The sequence below is a fragment of the Prionailurus bengalensis genome, chromosome B3 (genome assembly GCF_016509475.1).
Source record: "Prionailurus bengalensis isolate Pbe53 chromosome B3, Fcat_Pben_1.1_paternal_pri, whole genome shotgun sequence".
Classification (NCBI taxonomy): domain Eukaryota; kingdom Metazoa; phylum Chordata; class Mammalia; order Carnivora; family Felidae; genus Prionailurus; species Prionailurus bengalensis.
In genome coordinates, this window is record NC_057355.1 from 6,766,786 (window position 1) to 6,786,952 (window position 20,167).

The 20,167-nt window shown below is 50.3% G+C and overlaps 1 protein-coding gene across 1 annotated transcript in view; it reads right to left on the bottom strand.

Annotated features, from left to right (window-relative positions):
- The window catches only part of ABHD2 (abhydrolase domain containing 2, acylglycerol lipase), a 104,762-nt gene that overhangs the window by 8,851 nt on the left and 75,744 nt on the right, over positions 1 to 20,167 (bottom strand). Inside the window, exons 6-9 of the mRNA XM_043554703.1 lie at positions 16,220 to 16,403; positions 5,892 to 5,984; positions 2,749 to 2,859; positions 637 to 706 (exon numbers count right to left, since the gene is read on the bottom strand). Of these exons, the coding sequence (XP_043410638.1) occupies positions 637 to 706; positions 2,749 to 2,859; positions 5,892 to 5,984; positions 16,220 to 16,403 (458 nt within the window). The remainder of the gene's footprint in view (positions 1 to 636; positions 707 to 2,748; positions 2,860 to 5,891; positions 5,985 to 16,219; positions 16,404 to 20,167) is intronic.

Genomic DNA, 20,167 nt, shown 5'->3' on the forward strand with positions numbered 1-20,167 from the left:
AATGAGGAGAGACGGGTTTGGTGGTGGTGCAGGTGAAAACACGGGCGCTGATGAGTGGCCACAAGCTTAATTTAATCCACATAAAGTTTATGGCAGCTGCCAGAAACTGCGTTAATAGAAACCTGCCCATCTTGCCAGCACACCTGTTCCTCATCGTTCTGATACAGAAATACATCTCTTTTCCTCTGGGCTCACCAGATCATGGCAGGAACTTGGAGGTTTAGTCCTAGCCGCCACACTAACAAAATGCACAATGGCCCAAAAAAAAAAGTCCAGAATTGTAAGAAATCTACACAGATCTATGAACGACCATGGCAGGAACCAGGCAAGAGTACACTGTCAAAGAAGACTAAAAAAAAAAAAAAAAAAAAAAAGGGTGTTGCAGTAATTTTAAGGGCTTTAACACAGACACAGGAGCAGACGGGTCCCGCTCTGCACCTAGGGGCAGCTCTGGGATTAATTTACGGAGGCCCCAGAGAGCCAGAGTTTGGTTCACAAACAAAGCCCAAGTCAACAGCTACCGGGGTTCGAGCCTCAGGAGGTTGGGGAGCATGCTTGTTGCATGGGGTGTGAAGTTGGGGGGAAGTGATGCTACTTCTGAGCTGCTGCTACCTCTGAGTCCGTGCTGTCACTCACCCTGTGCAGGTACCGCATGCAGCTCTCCTCCTCATAATATTCCTTCAGGGAGCTGTAGCCGTGGAACTTCCTGGGAAGGAGAGGACGAAGCCACATTCGTCACAAGGTCGGATGCAGAGTGGATTTTATCACTGCTCCCATCCCACGCTGACACGTCACATCAGTTGACAATACAGATGTACCAGCGTTAGGGGTTAGGAGCTCTGGCTTTGGTACCTGGGCTCAAATCCTGACTCTGCCACTTACGGGCCCCGTGACCTCAGGCAAACTCTTTAACCTCTCTGAGCTTCTCTGTAAAATGGAGCTAGGGACAGCACCTTCCTTAACGGCACTGAGATTTATGGCATTAAAGTGCACACCAGCACAGAAACTCAGTGTTATCTATAGTATTTATTAGCACAGGTTACACACTTCGAGTCAGTATAAAACCAGATGTCACCGCAGACGCTAGGAAAATGACATTCAAAGGCATTTATGAGAGCTCTTCTTTTCAACAAAATTCTTCCTGGCCTGAGTAACCCAGACCACTGTGAATTGGAATGCAATACGTATCAGGTAATGGGCATGAGACAGAGATTCAGTTACTGATTCCGTCCACCCACGGAGCAGTAGTCAGAGATAAATTGACATTTAACCAAACCTTTGATGTTCTAGAATGAAAGTCCTGTAGGTTTGCTGTGCCCTGTGCCCTGTTCATCCTGGGGCTCTGACACCAACAGGCCGAGTCACCCTCAGGCCAGGGGATCTTTGGAAACCTCTTTCTGATGCACATTAGGACTTCTGGTATCTGAATGGTGGTTTTGTTCTATCCTGACTGGCGTCTTAAAGATATCATGCCTCCCCTGAAGATGTACATCTCCTCCACTGCCAGGCCCCATAGACATCTCTGCCTGGGAAGCCTCCAGAAAGTTCAGGCTGCACTGCCAGGGTCTACTCTGCAGGAAGTAGCTGAGCGCAGATATCACCTCTGGGCCACCTGTCTGTATGCAGTCAGTCCCTTTGTGGTCCCAGAGGGCCAGGAAAACACTCCAGGCCTCCAGTATTACTGGTGACCTTCATGAAAACTGCTACGATCCAACACCATTCAAAAGGAAGAGCTTTAGGGAGAGTTGAACACCACTCCCTCTGGGGCTTAAAAAAATTCAGACGATCAATGGGGGAGTTTAAATGTTTGGTTTCTTTCTTGTTAGTACCACAATAAAGTCGCATCTCCCATCTTCAGCGAGAGTGGGTAGAATCCATTCTCAACTTCTGAACATACCAGTGATTTTCTAGTTTCTATTTCCTTTGCATAACCATTAACAGGCTTATTTCAAGGTTGCTTGGTGTAAGAAAGCTACTAAAATCCTGTAAGGAAGATAAGTACCCTCAGGTCAATATCTGCCTATCTACTGGGTGAACAGTTAGCTTGCTTTAGATCATGCCTGAAGGTATCAAATAAAAATGATGTGGTTTTTAAAGAGAACGGTGAGGCCAGAGATCAACGTTGCCTTTTCCAGCTAAGGCTAAGCTCAATCAGAAACTATGGGTGCTAGGAAGGAAGACACTGTCAGGGTCTCAGCCTCAGGTGCCTGAAGGGAGGGGGCAGGGAAGGAAAAAGGACTGAAGTGGGCAGGGTTTGTGTATTACACTCAGGAGAGACTTCACTGCCCCAAAGAAAGAGGCTCTGTTTTCTTGCAATGCACAGCCCTCTTTGTCTATTTCTTGTTTTTTACTTGGGGTAGAGACACAGATAAGTGCAAGAAATATTTCCTTCTCCTGCAAATGCAAATTACGTGGCACCTGATCCCTGCCCCAGGGTGAGAGCACGGCAGGTGGGGTAAGGGCTGTGGACAACTAGGGTGTGCGCACCCCAGGTCCCCAGTTTTCAAGCCCAGTTACACCGCACAAGAATGCAGAATGAGTGGTGAGACCCTCTTGTTTTCTAAGAGCAACGAGAAATTTGGATTTTTCTGTGCAGTCTTCAGTTTTTATTAAACACTAGACATTTATTCAAAGGAAAAGAAAAAAAAGACCTTAATGCTGAAGTGGGCAGAGGAAAAGCCCTTGAGCTGGGCAATGCCGGCCTGTAGCCCCCACGCCTGGCGCCCTGCCCCCTGAGCATGGACACACCTCATCACGTTGTCATCAATCTGCATCAGGGACGTGGCTGTGTAGAGGCGGCTCAAGTCAGTGTCCTCCAGGCTCTGGGGTTTCTTAACATGGTCTCCGAAAAGAGCTTGCCTAGAATGAGACACAGCAGCAAACAGAACAAAAAGCAGACGATGAACCAAATCGTGTTGTACATTTGGAACACCTTACAATTTTATTTTTCAGCTCAATAAAGCTGAAAAAAACATGTAAAGGGCAGATGATAACCGTGAACAGAGCCTGCTTCCTTTCCCCAGGGGGTCAAGCCAGGAGAGAGTATCTGACAGGGGATACAGGACATGTCGGAGAGACATCCCTTCAGCCCTCAGAATGTTCCAGAGGATGAGCTTGCAATGTTGATTTTTGAATAACTGCAGAAAGATGATTGCCAAGGTCTTGCTTTCCTTTTCAGAGGCAGCTAGACAAACTAAAGAGCGTGTTTGAGCCTAGGTGAGTACTGTCACCCTTGAACAATGCGGGGGTAGGGGTGCCAGCTTCCAGCGCAGTCAAAAATCCACACAGAACTTCTGACTCCCTGGACACTTAACTATTAATAGCTTACTGTTGACCGGAAGCCTTGCCAAGAACCTCAGACAAAAAAAAACACATATTTTGTATGTTACATGTATTATGTACTGTATTCCTACAATAACATAAGCTAGGGAGAAGAAAATGTTATAACAAAATCATAAGGAAGAAAAAATATATTTATAGTACTGGACTATAAGAAATCCACAAGGGGTGCCTGGGTGGCTCAGTCGATTGAGCGTCCGACTTCGGCTCTGGTCATGATCTCATGGTGGTGAGTTCAAGCCCCGCATCGGGCTTGCTGCTGTCAGCGTGGACCCCACTCTGCCCCCCCTCTCTGCCCCTCCCCTGCTTGTGCTCTCCCCAAAAGAAATAAATGCTTAAAAATAAATGAATAAAAAATCCACATGCAGGTGGACTTGTGCAGCTAACACCCGAATTGTTCAAGGATCAACTATATTACAAATCCTTCACTGAAGGGGCGGGGAGGTCTTCGGAAGGGATCTGTAGTGAGTGGTGGGTAGTCAGCCAAACAGTGGGGGGCGAGGGCTCACCTTTACACTGGTGTTGACACCGCCCCCTTCTCTTTAGGAGCTGTTTCAGTCACTTAACAAAGAAGACATTGGAAAACCCATTTAGCGCTGGGGCAAATCAACTGCTCTCCAACGTGTTTTGCTAAAAAGCTTACGTATACTCCGAAGAATAGTCATGTCTATTAAGAACAAGATCCATCTTGAGAAGATGATAATAAAGGTAGAGATCAAAACACACACACTTAGACTTTCATCCCCTGCAGGGTCTCAGGCACATAGCAGAAGGAGGGCCGAGTCTGCGGTCTGGCCCTCCACGTTCTGGTGTCTACTCGCTACCCCTCTCAAAGAGGAGCACATTTCTTTAACATCTTTCCCCCAAAAAGATTATGAGGAAGATTGTATACCTACAGTTTAGAATTCACAATTTATTATTATTATTTTTTTTAACATTTGTTTAGTATTATTAACATTTGTTTATTTTTTTGAAAGACAGAGACAGAGCACGAGTTGGGGAGAGATAGTGAGGGAGACACAGAATCCGAAGCAGGCTCCAGGCTCTGAGCCATCAGCACAGAACCCGACGCAGGGCTTCCACAAACCGTGAGATCATGACCTGAGTCCAAGTCAGATGCTTAATCGACTGAGCCATCCAGGCACCCCTAGAACTCACAGGTTAAAGTGCCCCTAAAATTTCTAAATGTTTGGCTTTCTGTAGGAAATTGAAAAAAAATGTAAATACACCTAGAGCACATTCAAAGGGTTCCCTCAATTTGTTAAGAATTACACGATGGACCTTCTGGACTGATTAATTAGTGGCAAGACTGGGCCCTGTGGCCAAACAAATGTTCCCTGGGAGGAGTCCCCTCCCATTCTAGAAGTGTGGAAGGCAGACAGAGGACCTGCACTTGGTGTCAGAGGCTTGGCTTCACCCCTTCTGGAAGGTCAGCAAATCCCCGGCCCCGTGTGAACCTCAGCTGAGCCACACCTGACTCATAGCTGAGACCCAAAGACCACCAGCTGAGTGAAAACAGTTTACATCCGGTCAGCCCAGGGGACAGAAGCCTCCTTTTGTACCTCCACGCACCAGTCACAAGGGCCTAGCAGCTTGGCAGCCTGAGGGGCCTGTGAGCACCAGCCCTGCCCAGACTCCACGTGGATCCTGCCCAATCTGGGGCGCCTGGCTAGGGCAGGCCAGTACCATATTTTCTTTCAACCACTGAGATCAGTCAGATCGTCTTTCCTGGGATGGCATCAAAACCCCTCTAAAATTGCTCCGTTTGCGTCCCCGTGATGTGCCAGGCTCTGGAGGTGGGGGAGGTGGATCAAACCCAGCCCAGGCCCTCCAGTGCTTTACAGTTTAGTTCAAGACACAGGATTCACACCGGGGAAGCAACAGAAAAACAGTTCGGGGGTGAAGGAGTTGGCTTCACAGAGGAACACAGAGATGGACCTAAAGCATGGGTAGACGTGACAGGAGGGGCATTTTCGGCGAGGCCTCGGTGGCGTGGGAGAGGCCAGAGGGCGCGGGACCTCCAAGTGGCCCAGTCCGGCTAGAGGGAAGGCGGGCGCAGGGGAAGGGGGAGGGACGGTGTGACTATTAACAATCACGACGATAAAGCCATCGCCAATACCTACTGACCTGTCCCGCACGCCGGGCGCCGCTCCAAGTGTGGTCAGGGGCGACCCCACCCAAGCACTGTGAGCAGGAGCGAGGCAAGACCGGCATGGGGAACACGCAGAGGCGTGCACGAGCGCAGCCTAAGGAGAAAGGTCCCCAGACGATGACAGGCCCCCTCGGGGTTGCTCTAGTTTGGGCAAGAATGGCGTAGAATGAATGGTTCCTCGTCTTGGGTACGTGGGGAATCATGAAAGCAGAAAGCGAGCGGGCGAATTGGGTAGCTCGGGACCAGTTCGCTTCTGAGCGAGTCACAAAGCGGTCGGCAGAGAATCCGCAGCAACCCTGCCTCTCTCGTCCTCCTGGAGAACCGCGAGTTCTGGCCTTCGTGACTCGGGAATGAGCTCAGAGGGGAACGGTCTCCTGACGGGGCACGGAAGGCGACGCACCTGTGCGAGAGGATGATCTTCTTCATGTTGTCCGCCATGAGGAAGTTGTAGAAGCGCCGGCACTGGTCCCACTGCATGAAGGTCTCCTGGGCCCTGAAAGAACCACGGGGGGAGTGAGAGACCGCGCCCTGGAAGATGCGCTGGAGGATGTGCTGCAGGGAGGCCTTGCAGGGACCCGCTAGCGGCCCCGAGAAAGTGCTCACGGCACCTCTCCCTGGAGGAGGAGGGCACTGGCTGCCGCCCCAGAACACGGGTCTTTGCTGGGGGGGGGGGGGTGTCTCTAGCTCTCCGTAGGGGAGCCGCAGGGCTGAATGCAAGGCCCCAGCGGGGAAGCTCTCTGGGGGCACAGGCTTTGTGGGTGGCGGTCCCGACACCCCCTTGCGGCACAGTGGCCTTTCTCAGGACCTGCCAGTACTGGCATTTGAACACGTCCATTCGGCTTCCCACCTGGCCAGACGGTTTTTCCGGCTTAGTGAAGGAGTACGTGGGGGGGGGGGGGTGGGTGGGGGTGTGGAGAGGCACAGTGCAGGGAAAAACTTAAAAGAACTTCTCGGTCGCTGTTTGAGAGGCAAAGGGAAAGCATACAAGGGTGGGCTTTCTATTGATTAGCCTTAGAATGTTTAAGGGGCAAGGAAACAGAAGAAGACGACGGGCGACCCACCCTCCCTGGGCACGGCTGCTGCGGCTGGTTCTGAAGTCTCTTCCCCCCTCAGGCTACTGTGCACCGGCAGCATGACTAGGCCTACCTGACCTGAGGGCCACCGCCTGAGTCCCAGCAGTAAAAGGCAGGTAGTATTATTCCCACTCTAGATTAGGAGACCACCACGCACTCAGGTCAAGGGAAAGTGCGGCCTTCTCTGCGCACCTGCGCAGATTTCCTTGGCCACACGACAGGTGAGCAAACACCAGTGTGCTAATTCCCACCGCCTGGCTCGGCCCTCCCTGCTCAGAGCTCTCTTCCCTGGGTGTGAACCCAAACATCTCCGGGTCCATGCTAACTCCCACCTTGCAGACGTTTGGGTCTCGAGGCCTGCTTCCACTCTGGGGGTGAACCCGGGTGTCACCATTCCTACGTGGGGTCCATCGGTTTCCTATCCCAGACGGCCAAAGAGGGGACGGGGTGGTTCACAGGTTTTTTGTTTTTTTTTTTTTTAATCCAGAAGAGTTTATAAAAGTTCTTTCCCCCCAAGGCTGCCACCCTTCGATTTTGGAACGGCAAACATTTCCCATAATACCGTGGTTAAAAAATAAGAGGTAGTGGGAGGTTAAAAGCAGAAGGGTTTGTGGCTTTAACGGTGTGTGACATGCTCATAAAACGTGGGCTGAAGTTCACATAAACCGTGGGAAAGCTAACACTGCCTTCAAAGGTCAAAAGGCCATTCTATAAATGCACGGGGGGCTCCCCAAATGCCGCAGACACAGAAAGGATAGGCCAGATCACTGTGGGTGGGACCCCACAGTGGGTGGGGTCCCCAGGGATCTGGACACTTGCCTCTTGGTCTGAGCGAGGAGGCAGGAGGGAAGTCACCCAATCCATGAGCCAGAACCCGCTTCCTCCGCTGGCATCCCCTCCTCTGACCTTGGACCCAGGCTGCCCCCTCCTCAGAGAGCAGACAGTCTCATTATCCCAGCTTTCTCTTGCCTTTGTCCATTTCTTCCTTTGCTGACTTCGTAACTGCTTTGGTTAGCACGTCCTTCGTATTAGAGGGAACGCATAAGGCAGGAAGTGGGGAGGTGCTGAGCATAAACGTTAAGACCTGAACGACAGCACTGTGGAGGCTCTCTTGACTGAAGATCACAGGCACCATTCACTGAGAGGCTCTGGGGGACACCCTGGGCTTGAGGAGGACAGGGAATAAGGATGCTGGAACCACTTCCCTCCATCAATGCTGGCTGACGCTGATTCCTAGCATCTCTGCTTTACTGCTCAGCATACACAGGGACTGTCTTGCACCACCTTTGTGTATAAAATTAAGGAACTGACACTTAATTTTATACTGGTTGAATAAAACATAATCAAGGGCAATGTGTTATAAATGCATTCATTCCATATATTTTTTAAAAGGCCTCATTTCTTCAATCCCAACAACAACAGCATATGGAAGGAAATCCGAGAGGAGAATCTACAGACTAAAAGAAACTTACGAGACAGATCAACAAATGCCATGCGTAGGCATTACGTGAATCCTGATCAAACAAGCCAACTATTAAAAACCTTCTGTGAAATAATCAGGGAAATCTGAACGCTAAGTAGAAATGGGATATTAGGGAATCATCCATTTCTTGGCATGATAATGGTACTGTGGTTACATAAGAAAAAGTTCTTAGAGTCTTTCAGTGCAAACTAGTAAAGTATTTTCAGATGAAATGATATGATGCCTGGGATTTGCTTTAAAATAATCAGCTTCTGGGGTAGCAGGGTGTGCCTGAGCTGTGGAGGAACCAGAGTGGCTGTGAGCTAGGCATTGCTTAAGTGGGTGATGATGGGCACCCAGGAATTCAGTATCTTACTTTTTACTTTATATGTGCCTAAAATTTTCCATCATAATGAAGGAGGAAGAAGAAAAAGAAAGAAAATAGACAATTATTTTAGATTATGAGCTACTGAAAATTATTTGCCCTGCTGAGGAGATCAAAGTTCAAAGAGTTACCCGGTTAAGTTAGTCTTAACCGGGTAACTGTGAGCCTCAACAATCCTTCTCAGGGACGGCAAAGAGACCGGTGGGTCGTGTGGAGCACAGCGCAGTTCCCATTGAGGCCGAACTCCCATTTTGCTGCCCTGTTTTTGCAGCGAGAGGAGGCAGGAGGCAGGAGGCAGGAGCAGGCTGGTGTGGCAGATGGGCCAGGGGCCTTGGGGCAGGCGGCGGCACGAAGGTCTCACGAGACGTCCAGGCCACCCGGCTGGTGAGAGTCGGAGCAGGGACCTGAATACCGCCCATCCGACCCCACCACATAGGTCACCAGACTCTGCCAAACCACTTCACCTCACCAAGCCTCATCTGACAGATCAGGGGCTTGAATGAGAGAATCCATTTCATACTGATTGCTCTATGGCTGAGGTAGCTAGACAGCTTTATCACAGGCCCGACAGAGGACTTTAGTGGTGTTTCGCTGCTCCTGTTAATGGTCGATGTGGTGAGTGGAGAGCTGGCCAGCTGGTGGTGGTAAGGGGTCTGGATTCTGGCCCTGGCTGAGGAGACCTGGGGGGCGGGCAGGCTCCTGAGAAAGATGCGGCGTGTATCTCCTAAGGACGGGACAGACGTCTGCCTGGAAACCAAGGCGAATGGATCAGGAGGGAAGAGAACACTCAGCTGAAACCCTGACAACATGGCGGACTGACTGCCAGCAAATGGGGAAGGACAGGGAAGGACAGACTGTTGCGGTCTTGGGTAGTGACAGGCCCCCGGGTGGGCCACACACACAGGGTGAACGAAACTCAGAGGAGAGCAAGCAAGGTTTCACAGGCATCAGCAGGACTTGCTGACATGGGACCAGGACTAGAAGGAACCCTGTGGAGGCCCCTGGGTGGCTCTGAGGGAAACTTCCAGCAAGGGAAGCAGAAGAGTGCTCTCCGCAAGAAAACACATTCCTGGGTTGAGCCCAAGGTCCAAGGTGGAAAAATAGGAACAGAACATTTGGGTGACATCTGGCAGACGTTGTTCGAAGCCAGCCACAAATTGGGCACCAAAGACAGGGGACTTCGGCTCTCCAGACAATGAATGAACCCCTTTACTTGTCCAAACAGCAGAACCTCTGTGTTCTTCTTTTAAAAATATTTGTTATTTTTAAGAGGGAGAGAGGGAGGGAGAGAATCTCAAGCAGGTTCTGTGCTGTCAGTGCAGAGCCTGACACGGGGCTTGAACCTATGAACCATGAGACCATGACCTGAGCCGAAACCAAGAGTTGGGTGCTCAACTGACCGAGCCACCCTGGCGCCTCCAAACCTCCATGTTCTTGGCTTGTCTCTAGATGGCTACGTTCTCTACGAGAGAGAGGGGACAGCAGGATGGGCTCCCTGGGCTGAGCCACCAGGAGAGTCTGGCCAACGAGGGCACAAGAGAGATGTGTCATAATGAACAGTCAGGAGAAGGCTCTGAATCCTCCAGGAAGGCAGGTTTCATCCACTTCAGAAAGAACCAGGATGACTCTGCCAGGGCTGATGCCTCCCGAGAGTCACAAAGCTATTCTGTCATTGAGACTGCAAATGAGAAGCTGAGTACCTCCCAAAGCAGCATGCTTCACCGGGACATGTGTGGATTTTGAAAGAACTTTATCCATCCATCTGTCTACCTACCTTTTATCAAAACAAACAAAGTTCTTTTAAAATGCCTTTGTTTCTGATCAATGCAATGTTAAATAATAAGATATTTTCTGCACTGGTTTCCCAGCCACCTGCTGGTGAGCGGTTTCTATCGGAACAGTTATGAGAGTTTTAAAAGGTGTTGTGGGTGGGGTGCCTGCTCAGTTGGTTAAGCATCCGACGGCGGCTCAAGTCATGATCTCGTGGTTTGTGCGTCTGAGCCCCGCGTCCGGCTCTGGGCTGACAGCTCAGAGCCTGGAGCCTGCTTTGGATTCTGTGTCTCCCTTTCTCTCTGTCTTTCCCTCCCTCATGCTCTCTATTCTCTCTCTGTCTCTCAAAAATAAGCAAACATTAAAAACATATTAAAAAAATAAAAATAAAATGTTGTGGAAGAAGATGGATTTTTAGATCACTTAGAAGAGGAGCCAAAGGCAGCAGGCATCCACAGTCACGTTCAGGGCAATCCACCGGGGCAGGGAGGAGCAGAGCCAAGCACTTCACGCTGCTGGGGGGCTCTGCTCAGAGAAAGCTCAACCTCCCAACTCAGAGTTTGCAAAAGGAGTGGACTGAGCACTGATTAAAAGGAACTGAAGTCGGAAGAGAATGAGCTGGGGGAAAGCACGCACCTAACACCCAAAGGAATTCAAGTCTCCCGGCTCAAGTAAATTGTATCTCAGAGTGCCGAGACCCTGCGAGGGCGGCCAAACATCTTTTCCGTGGTCTTCGAGGAAACACGGAGGATGAGAATGAGACGCAGGTTCTGTGAACCTGGGCACGCATGACCCTAACGTTCCAAAAAGGGACAACAAGGCAGGCGGGCCACAAATGAAGACGTGGACGTAGGCAGTATTACAACATACCTTGAACGTAATGTGCTAAAGAAACTTTAAAGTCAAACCATGTTAGGCATCTCCTGGCATGTTATCACCCCAGTGTAAGAAAACTGTTTTTCTCTGGGGAGGGGAGTTTCTCTTCCAAGTTTTGCCCATCTACAATCTTTTTTTTTTTTTTTTCTTTTTAAAAATTTAATCGTGGTGGTAAAAAAAAATCACATACCATAAAATTTACCTCCTTAACCATTTTTAAGTACACAGTCCAGTAGCGTTAAGCATATTCACAGTGATGTGTCATAAATCTCCAGAATTTGTCCGTCTTGTGAATCTGGAAGTTTATATCCGTTAAACTAGGACTTCCCATTTCCACCATTCTACTTATTTTTACATCGTTGCGCTCCTCATTACTGTTTTCATGTTTATTTACTTATTTTTGAGACACACAGTGAGAGGGAGAGAGAGGGAGAGGGGGAGGGGCAGAGAGAGAGTGGGAGAGAGAGAATCCCAAGCAGGCTCCACACTGTCAGCACAGAACCCGATGTATCCTCACTACTTTAAATATACACGTTCTTTTATGTTACACATTTTCTTGATTTTTAAATGTAAAATCTCCCTTGTTTTCCACTGTGATTTGTGGATAATATTTTATGACTATCCCTCCTGCTGGACAGGTGCCGGTTATCTCTAGCTTGGCCCTGCAAGACAGTCGTACTGTCCCGGGGGCAAAACCAAACAGCCTTGAACGGCGTGGCCTCTGGGAGGAAGGACGGTGGAGCGTCTGGTCCGGAGAGACCCAGGCAAGAGGGCTTCTGGCTGGCAGCTGGTTCGGGGGACAGGGCTGACCTGCGGAGAGGTCATCGCCTCTAGCTAGTTCAGCTTGAGAGTGCGAGCGAAAGAAAACCATCTCTGCACTGGGACGTGGGCCCAGAATCCTTCATTCCAGCCAGCAGGGCTTTGGGGCAGGGTGGGGCACGGAGCTCGGACAAGGGTAGGGACGGCCAGTCCCCTCTCTGCCTCATCAGACTATTTGCCCTGAGGATGTCCTTTTATAGGAACGGGATTACTACATGAAAGGGTCTGTCACCCTCATTTTTCTGAGAGGAAAGAATTAGCAATAAAGAATAAACAAAAACCCCCAAGACACTAAGGGCAAGCCATCTGGTCAGCTTCACGCCCCAGTGGTGGAAAAGCCAAGCATTCTTCTAGGCTGGAGCTCTGCCCACAGAGCTTCGTCTAAACTTAGCAGATTCTCCCCCCATGCTTGGCTCTGATGCAAAATTACTGATTGTTAAAACCGGCATACAGTTCTTGCACTATAAACACAGATCCGATGAAGGGACAAGTCTATAGAGGGACTTTATGAATGACAGCCCTTGCTTTTGTCATAGACGCAGCCATAGTCTGGGGTTTGCCCACGCAGAGCAAACGAGAGAATATATACGCCATTTGGCTGGAAAGTGATGTCTGGTGTTCTCTGCGGCAGGGAAGCTTGCGGAAAGCACCGTGCTGAGACCCAGCGGTGCTCACACACTCCCCGAGCCAGGAGCCGACCGACATGGAGACCTGGGAACTTGTCTGTTGTCCTTTAAGGCCCCCCCCCCCCCCGGACCCTGTGCCTACCCTCACCTCCTTCCAAGAGCCCTCCCCTCTGGCCTCCTCGCTTGACTGGGGACTTCCTGGGCACCCAGATGCCTAGTGTGGAATCTATTAGTGACGCGTATCGGTTGGTTTGCTGCTTTGTAAACATCTTTCTACTGTCGAGAACTGCTGTGAGGTCCTCAGACACAGGCTGTCTCTCATCCCCCAACTGCAATGACACGCTCGGATTCGAATCATATTATTACCGGCAGATTCTGCAATGCCAGATTGTTGAGGGCTCCCTTAGGAATGAAGACGCGATTTGATCGGAAACCAGCCCCCCAAAAAGGCTTTCCTTCCCTTTTCTTTAAGCTCCACGAGGGCAGGAAATTTTTCCGCCTTGCTCCCGGCTGTGTCCCTGTTACCTAGAAGGGTGTCTTGGCCGCAGGAACCAAACGAATCAAGGAACGAATTAACCTGCAGGTAGTCTCTGGCACCGCCACTCCTGGCCGATCGCCACTCACTGCACGAACTTAGAATCAAGAGTCTTTGCAGGAACGTTTCAAATGACTAATTCAACCAGAGTTGCACCGAGTCTGACCGCACACGTTTCCGGGACTGGCTGGCAGCTGCTTGCGCTGAGGGAACTACGCGAAGTCTACGGGACGGCAGGCATTTCGGGTTCTCGCATCCTGCTCTCGGGTGGTTCGGCACATCCTAGATGAGCTTCTCTGGCGGCAGCTAGGCTTTGCGAACTACGGCAAGCGGGCACGGCTGCCGGCCTGGGGTTGGCTCTGGCTACGGGGCTGGTGCGCTACGGGGGTGAGAAGCCAGCGGGAGGGGATGGGTCACTGGCAAGCGGTTCTCTAGGCTCAACTAGGAGAGATTTACCGGCAGCACGGACTCCCGTGGGGCCCCGGCAGAGGCAGACGGGCCCTCCCTGCTCCACCTCGGCGTAAAGGAAGCATGGCTGCCATCGTCCCAGTGCCGCAAAGGCTCATCGCCCTCAAGCCTTGGCAGGAAAAAAAGGTGACACTGGTTTTCAGTAAGGCACTGTCCTTCGGGGAGTAATCTCATTAACACGTTGAGGGCACCCGAGCCCAGGGCGGCGCCCGCACACACAGGGCGATGGGGTCCCCCTGACCTGCCACCACTTCCAGTGTGTACGTAGGGCCACAGGATCGTGGCCCTAGTGTGGGTTCTCTGTGCTCCCGAGGATGAAGTTGCCTCTTTGTCTCCTTACTGTACGAGGTTGATGTGATAATGAGTAAGTATGAGTGTGAAGATCTCTGAGGTCTCAAAGGAAGGGGGTGTAGACTGTCTGCAAAATGTACGGCACCTCACAGAGTCTAAACTTAGCAGATTTTAAGCTCCCCTCGCGTGAGGGCAAACCCCTTAGTTCACCAACCGCACGGATCATATGCTCTTGCCAACAGCAGATGGCGCTGCTGCAGCAAAAGGAAAAGAAGCTGCGGTCCTTTAAGATCTTGCGTCTCGGTGAAAAAAAAAAAAAGAAAAAAAAAGAGAAAACAAACTTGTCCTGCATCCTCCCACTTATCAAATGCTGTGCTCTCTGGACACAAAGTCGGTGCTCAGAGCACTGGGTTTAGGAAGGGACTCTGGTGATTCCAATCTTACAGGTGATAGAAAGCTTGCTGAAAACCGGACCATTTGTCAGGCGAGAGCAGGCAGGGTCCTCGTGTCAGGACCCGTTCCCTTGAATCCTGTGGTAGGGACCTTACTCTCTCAGCGACTTGGTTAACTCCGGTTACATAACAGCTATGAATTGGGAACTGGATATTTCTAGCCAAGATCAAGGGACGTGTCCTTTCAGCTGGCTCTCCGGAGCACAGAGGGCAGTGAACGGGAGGATTCCCGGCAGGAGGATGAGGGGTATCTAGTATCATCACTTCGGCCCATGATACTAGAGCTGGAGGGGCCGCTGAGGTCCCCAGGCCCAGTGGCTGCTAAATGTGGCTAAATATCAGAAGTCACTCGTGGAATGTGTCCAAATGCAGATTCCTGGCCTCATGCCCCAGATTCTAGAGCCCAAATCTCCAGGGCTGGGACCCAAGAAATTGGATATATTTCTAAGATGGTCCCCCGAGGGGTTCTTTTTTTTTTTTTTCTATTAATTGGCTTTATTATATTAAATAAACATATCTATTCATGGCAAAGTTACTTTTTTCTTTTTTTTTTTCAATATATGAAATTTATTGTCAAATTGGTTTCCATACAACACCGAGGGGTTCTTAATGCAGTGAAACGGTCACCAGTTCACCAGACTGGTCTTTGTGACCCACTAGCGTTACCTTCTTGTCCCACCATGAACGATGGTCATTATTGGTCACTGGCGGACTCTCTACGTCCCTGCCCTGCATACGTGTGCACTCCTCTGACCCTCACAGCCGCACTACGAGGTAGGTACAATTTATTAGTATTGTCTCCCCACTGTGCAGGCGAGGAAAACTAGAACCCAGGCCTCGGCCCTAGAACTCAGGAACGGTTCCGTCAGGGATGTTTTTCAAGTCTTCTTTCGGGCCCATTTAAATCCTCCTTTTTGGCCAGCTTTACGCCTCACGGGCAGAGGCTGAATTCTAGGCTTGCATTTGCCCTTTGGCTGTGCCGGCTTCAAATTCCAGTTAATATGTATCTTTGGAAACAACAGACAGCCTCTATCCATCAGCAAATGCCGAAACAGGTTTAAGCAGCATTTTGAGAGATAACGGGAGGCCAAAAGGAAGGAATCATTTGTTAACTATAAGGACTGTTTGGTATTAGGTCGGATCAATGACGGAGCCTTTTTTTACTTTCTTGTGCAATACTGGATTTCCTCAAGAGATCTTTAATAATTGGTCATACCCATGCGTTATACAAAAGCCATTTCATGAAGAGTGAGTACGGGAAAAATGTGAATGCATTTGAAGAGTCTGGAGAAGTGTGCGTGAATGAATGAGCGTGTGTGTCTGCTGGCTCTCGGGAGATCTGGGGCAGCACTGATCTTGAGGGGGAGTCAGAGCAGATGATAATGCGCTCCTAGGGCTCATCCTGCGGGGCTCTGTGGGCAGGAGACTAGGGGGTAAGATAAACCTTTATCTAGCAGGTCGTCTCCCTTGTGGTGATGTCTGGGATGCTGAACGGAGACTAGTATTTGAAGGTGAGGGCACAGATTCCACGGTTTCTACAGATCCTTCCCCATGACTTTTGAGACTCAACTCTTCTGTAGGCAGGAGGGATCTGGGGTCATAAGACCCTGCTCCCAGATTCTGGGTTACCCGTCTCGTGTTCTTTGGTAAACCCACAGTTCTTACAAAACTCCTGCAGCACGAACAGATAAAATCACCTCGCAGAGACTCCACAGGGAAACCGTGGCCTATTCGGTTACAGATCTGATCGCCGAGTACAGCTGCGGATCGGGCTTAAGGAGTCTGGTAAGACAACTCCCATGTGTGATGTGGAAGCAAACCAAGGTGCCTCCAAGGCCCAGACACTTCCACGGTCCCTCTGGTCTTCCCCGACCAGCGCTGGAGCACTGACTGGGGCGCCTCAATGAGCGGAGCGCAAACCAAAGACCCCGACGGGGGAGAGAGGCAGGAGCAGGCGGGGAGGCCACTCACCTCAGCGCGCTGTACCCCTGGCACACGCTGACACAGCACAGGACCTTCTCTTGGTTGGCCTGAGTCTCCCCCAGGTATTTACACACGATGTTACCGCCCAGGCTGAAGCCCACGACGACCAGCTGGGTCTGGGGATAGGTCTTCTTGATGTAGTTTACCATGGCTCCAAATTCCCAGGTGCAGCCTGTGGGGCAGAGAGGGAAGGCCACTCCATCACTGTAGGCGCAACAAAGACTGGAAAAAACGTGAGCTGGAGGGTTACTAAATGGGTGCTAAGATAGTAACAGAGAGAGCGGGGTGTGTGTGTGTGTGTGTGTGTGTGTGTTCAGAGAGAGAGAGAGAGAGAGAGAGAGAGAGAGAGAGACAGATATACAGACAGACAATTCTCTTGGGCTACCTGGAGAGAAGTTTCCAGATGCTCCTCAGTAGGGAGGAGACGCGGTCTTAGTAGGGCCCATGAGGAGAGGTATAGACAGATGTATCAAACAGATGTGCAATGCTCTTTGAAGGTGGGTTGTGGAAAAACCTTCTAGATGCACATGGAAATCAAAACAGATATTCATGGGGCACCTAGGTGGCTCAGTCGGTTGGGCGTCCAACTCTTGATTTCAGCTCAGGTCTTGATCCCAGGGTCAGGGGACCAAGCCCTGCGTCGGGGTCCGTGCTCAGCATGGAACCGGCTTAAGATTCTCTCTCCCTCTCCCTCTGCCCCTCCACTACTCATACTCTCTCTCTCAAAAGTAGAAATAAATAATAATAAATACATAAACAAAACAGGTATTCAGGGCGTGCGTGAGCACATTTGTTCGCACACAGACATGCACGAAAGCAAGAGCAAAACCCTTTGGGATTAGCTTCTCAGGCTCCAAAACACGACTCTATACCCATGTGTACAATGACTCATGGTGTTAAGTACCAAGTGTATGTTATTACAGGATCTTCTTGTCAGCGTGGGGGAAGGACGGAAAGACAAATTCAGTCCAGCGGGACGGCCAGGATGCTCTATAGAATAAGGACAAAATGTTTTTGGTGACGTAAGGACAGAGCGCCGAGGGAGACGGACGCATTCAGAAGGACACAGAGGAGACCTCTGCACGGAGGCGGCCTTGTTTGCCCAGGAGGGATGGTCTCAGCTGGCTCCACGGGGAGGCCTGCGAAGCCGTGTTCTGCCTCCGCAGCTTTGCTAAGAGGAGGAGGGTAGTGCCCTACGTGGGTGAAGGGGTTTGTCACATCCTTCTAAGACCCAGCCCCAGGCTCTTCAGGGAGCCGACTTAAAAGGAAACCTAACAGGGAAAGAGGGATGTCGGCAAGACGCGTGCACACGACACATGGCGTGAGGAGACCGTGGATTTATCACGGAAACACGGGGCGCCTGGGGGGCTCTGTCGCTTAAGCAGCTGACTCTTGGTTTCGGCTCAGGTCATGATCTGACAGTTCGTGACTTCGAGCCCCACACTGGGCTCTGTGCTGACAGTGTGGAGCCTGCCTGGGACTCTCTCTCTCCCTCTCTGCCCCTCCCCTGCTGGCTTGTGTTCTGTCTCAGAATAAATAAACTTAAAAAAAAAATTTATAATGGAAACACGAGCGGTTGGCCTCGGCACCAGCTCAGAGGTTTTGACACCCCTAATGAGGGCTGAACAGCTTCTTCCCTAACCAGCAGGCCGTGGGCCAAGCGCCTCTCACAGCTTCTTCTCACAGAGGGATGCGGCCCAAGCCAGTCCAGCACAACCCGCGCAAGGGTTCTCAAACTACGATGTGTATAGAATCGCCTGGAGAGAGAGGCTGTTAGGAATGGGCATCCGTGGGCTTCGCCCCCAGAGAAGCTGACTCAATAAAATGAGGGCCAGGCCCAGGAACCTGCATTAAAATTTTTTCGGAATAGGTAAAACATGCACCTGGAACAAAATTTAAATAACGTTAGAGATGTGGTCACAGGTAAGTTCTAATATTCTCTTTAAAAATACCAGTGGTAACATACAGATTATTTAGTAACCTTGTGTACTGTTTCTTTTTTTAAACAATACACATGTCTTGGAAGCCACTGTTTAACGATACACAGAAAGCCACCCTAATTTTTTTTTAAGTAATCTCTGCACCCAACATGGGGCTCACACTCATGATCCCAAGATCAAGAGTCAGACGCTCCACTGACTGAGTCAGCCAGGAGCCCCTGCCCTATTCTTTTTTTTATTTAATGAGGCATAACATAATACTCAGGAAAGCGCACAATGAATTTGTACATGCTTACACCCATGTAAACATTGCCCAAACCATTTCAGCCATTGTTTAAATTACTTTAAACAAGGGGCGCCTGGGTGGCTCAGTCGGTTGAGCGTCCGGCTTCGGCTCAGGTCATGATCTCACTGTTCGTGAGTTCGAGCCCCGCGTCGGGCTCTGTGCTGACAGCTCGGAGCCTGGAGCCTGCTTCGGATTCTGTGTCTCCCTCTCTCTCTGCCCTTCCCCCATTCATACGCTGTCTCTGTGTCTCTCAAAAATGAATAAACGTTAAAAAAAAATTGAAAAAATTACTTTAAACAATTAATTGTAACTTAAGACTTGAAAAGGCCAATCTAGGTTTCTAGATTTTCTCCAAAGCTTCGATCTGATGGTGTCGATCTGATGGCACATTAGAATCACCCAGGGATCTTGTAAAATAACACCAATGCCTGGGTCCTCCCCAGACTAGTTAAATCAGAGTATCTGGGGGTGGCACCCGGGCATGGGAGGTCTCGCACAAGATCTGTAGGTGCTTCCCAAGTGCAGCCGGGGCTGAGAACCGCTGATATAAGGGACAAGGACTTCCGTGGCTCAGGCACATATGACAAAGCAGATTTTGAAGCATACGCTCGCTCTGTCTCTGGGCCATTCCTTTTCAGACTTTCCTTTCCCTTCCACTTGCAGGAAGCAACTTTCACGTGTGGAGGCACTGCTCTGCCTTTTGGAAGCTTCTGGAAGCAGGGCTGTCGGCCTGGTAGCAGCTTTCTGCATATTTCGTCAAAGCCAGGTTTCTACAGGGGGTGAGTCTCTGCTCTGCACAGCCAGGCACCTCCTCTAGGTCTGGCAAACGCCAGTCTTTAAAGCACGTATCAAGTGCTTTCTGGTAATCTTTCTTATAAAGAGTGAACCAGAAAAGCAGCATCGAGGTTAAATCACTGTGAGATTTAAGCGCTAGCGATAGCCCAGTAGTTCTCAAAGTGTTGTCCCCGGGCCAGCAGCAGCGGCATTGCAGAACTGTTCAAAATGCAACGTCTCGAGATCGTGACCTGAGCCAAAGTCGGACCCTTAACCGACTGAGCCACTCAGGTGCCCCAAAGATTTTTAATTTTTTAAAGTTTTATTTATTTATGTAATCCTGCACCCAAGGTGGGGCTCGAACTCACGACCCCGAGATCTAGGGTCACATGCTCCGCTGAGTGAGCCAGCCAGGTGCCCCCTAGGCCTGTCTATCTTTACTCAGGTTGAGACTAATTACCTGAGACCTAGAACAGATGTTCAGATGTCACTGCGGCGGTTACAAAACTCAGATCTGTTACACTACCGAGAAGCAATTACAGCTAATGGTGGAGACACCCCGGGAGCCTCAATTTAATTAAGTCCAAATACATCTGATGTGGATGAAGGGCCAGCCCTGCCTAATGCTGGACAAGCTGTTTGGATGTTGTGTGAAAAGCTGCCTTCTCTCCCAGGCAAGGGCACGGTGTCGGCCCGGCTCCAGGCTCTGCCTTCTGGGAGGCGCCGGGTCCTCCTGGGATTTCCACCTGACGACCGTTCCCAAACATCCTCAGGGACTGGGAGCCGCTCCCCGGACTGTTCTAAGAGCTACAGGATCTGTTTTTTCATCCCAGGAGGGTTTTAATGGGGTTCTATGTATTTAATCCTTGTGGGATTAGCACTGGTAACAAGATTTGGGTATCTAATCTCGTTGAGCTTTTAAAAGACAGGACGAAA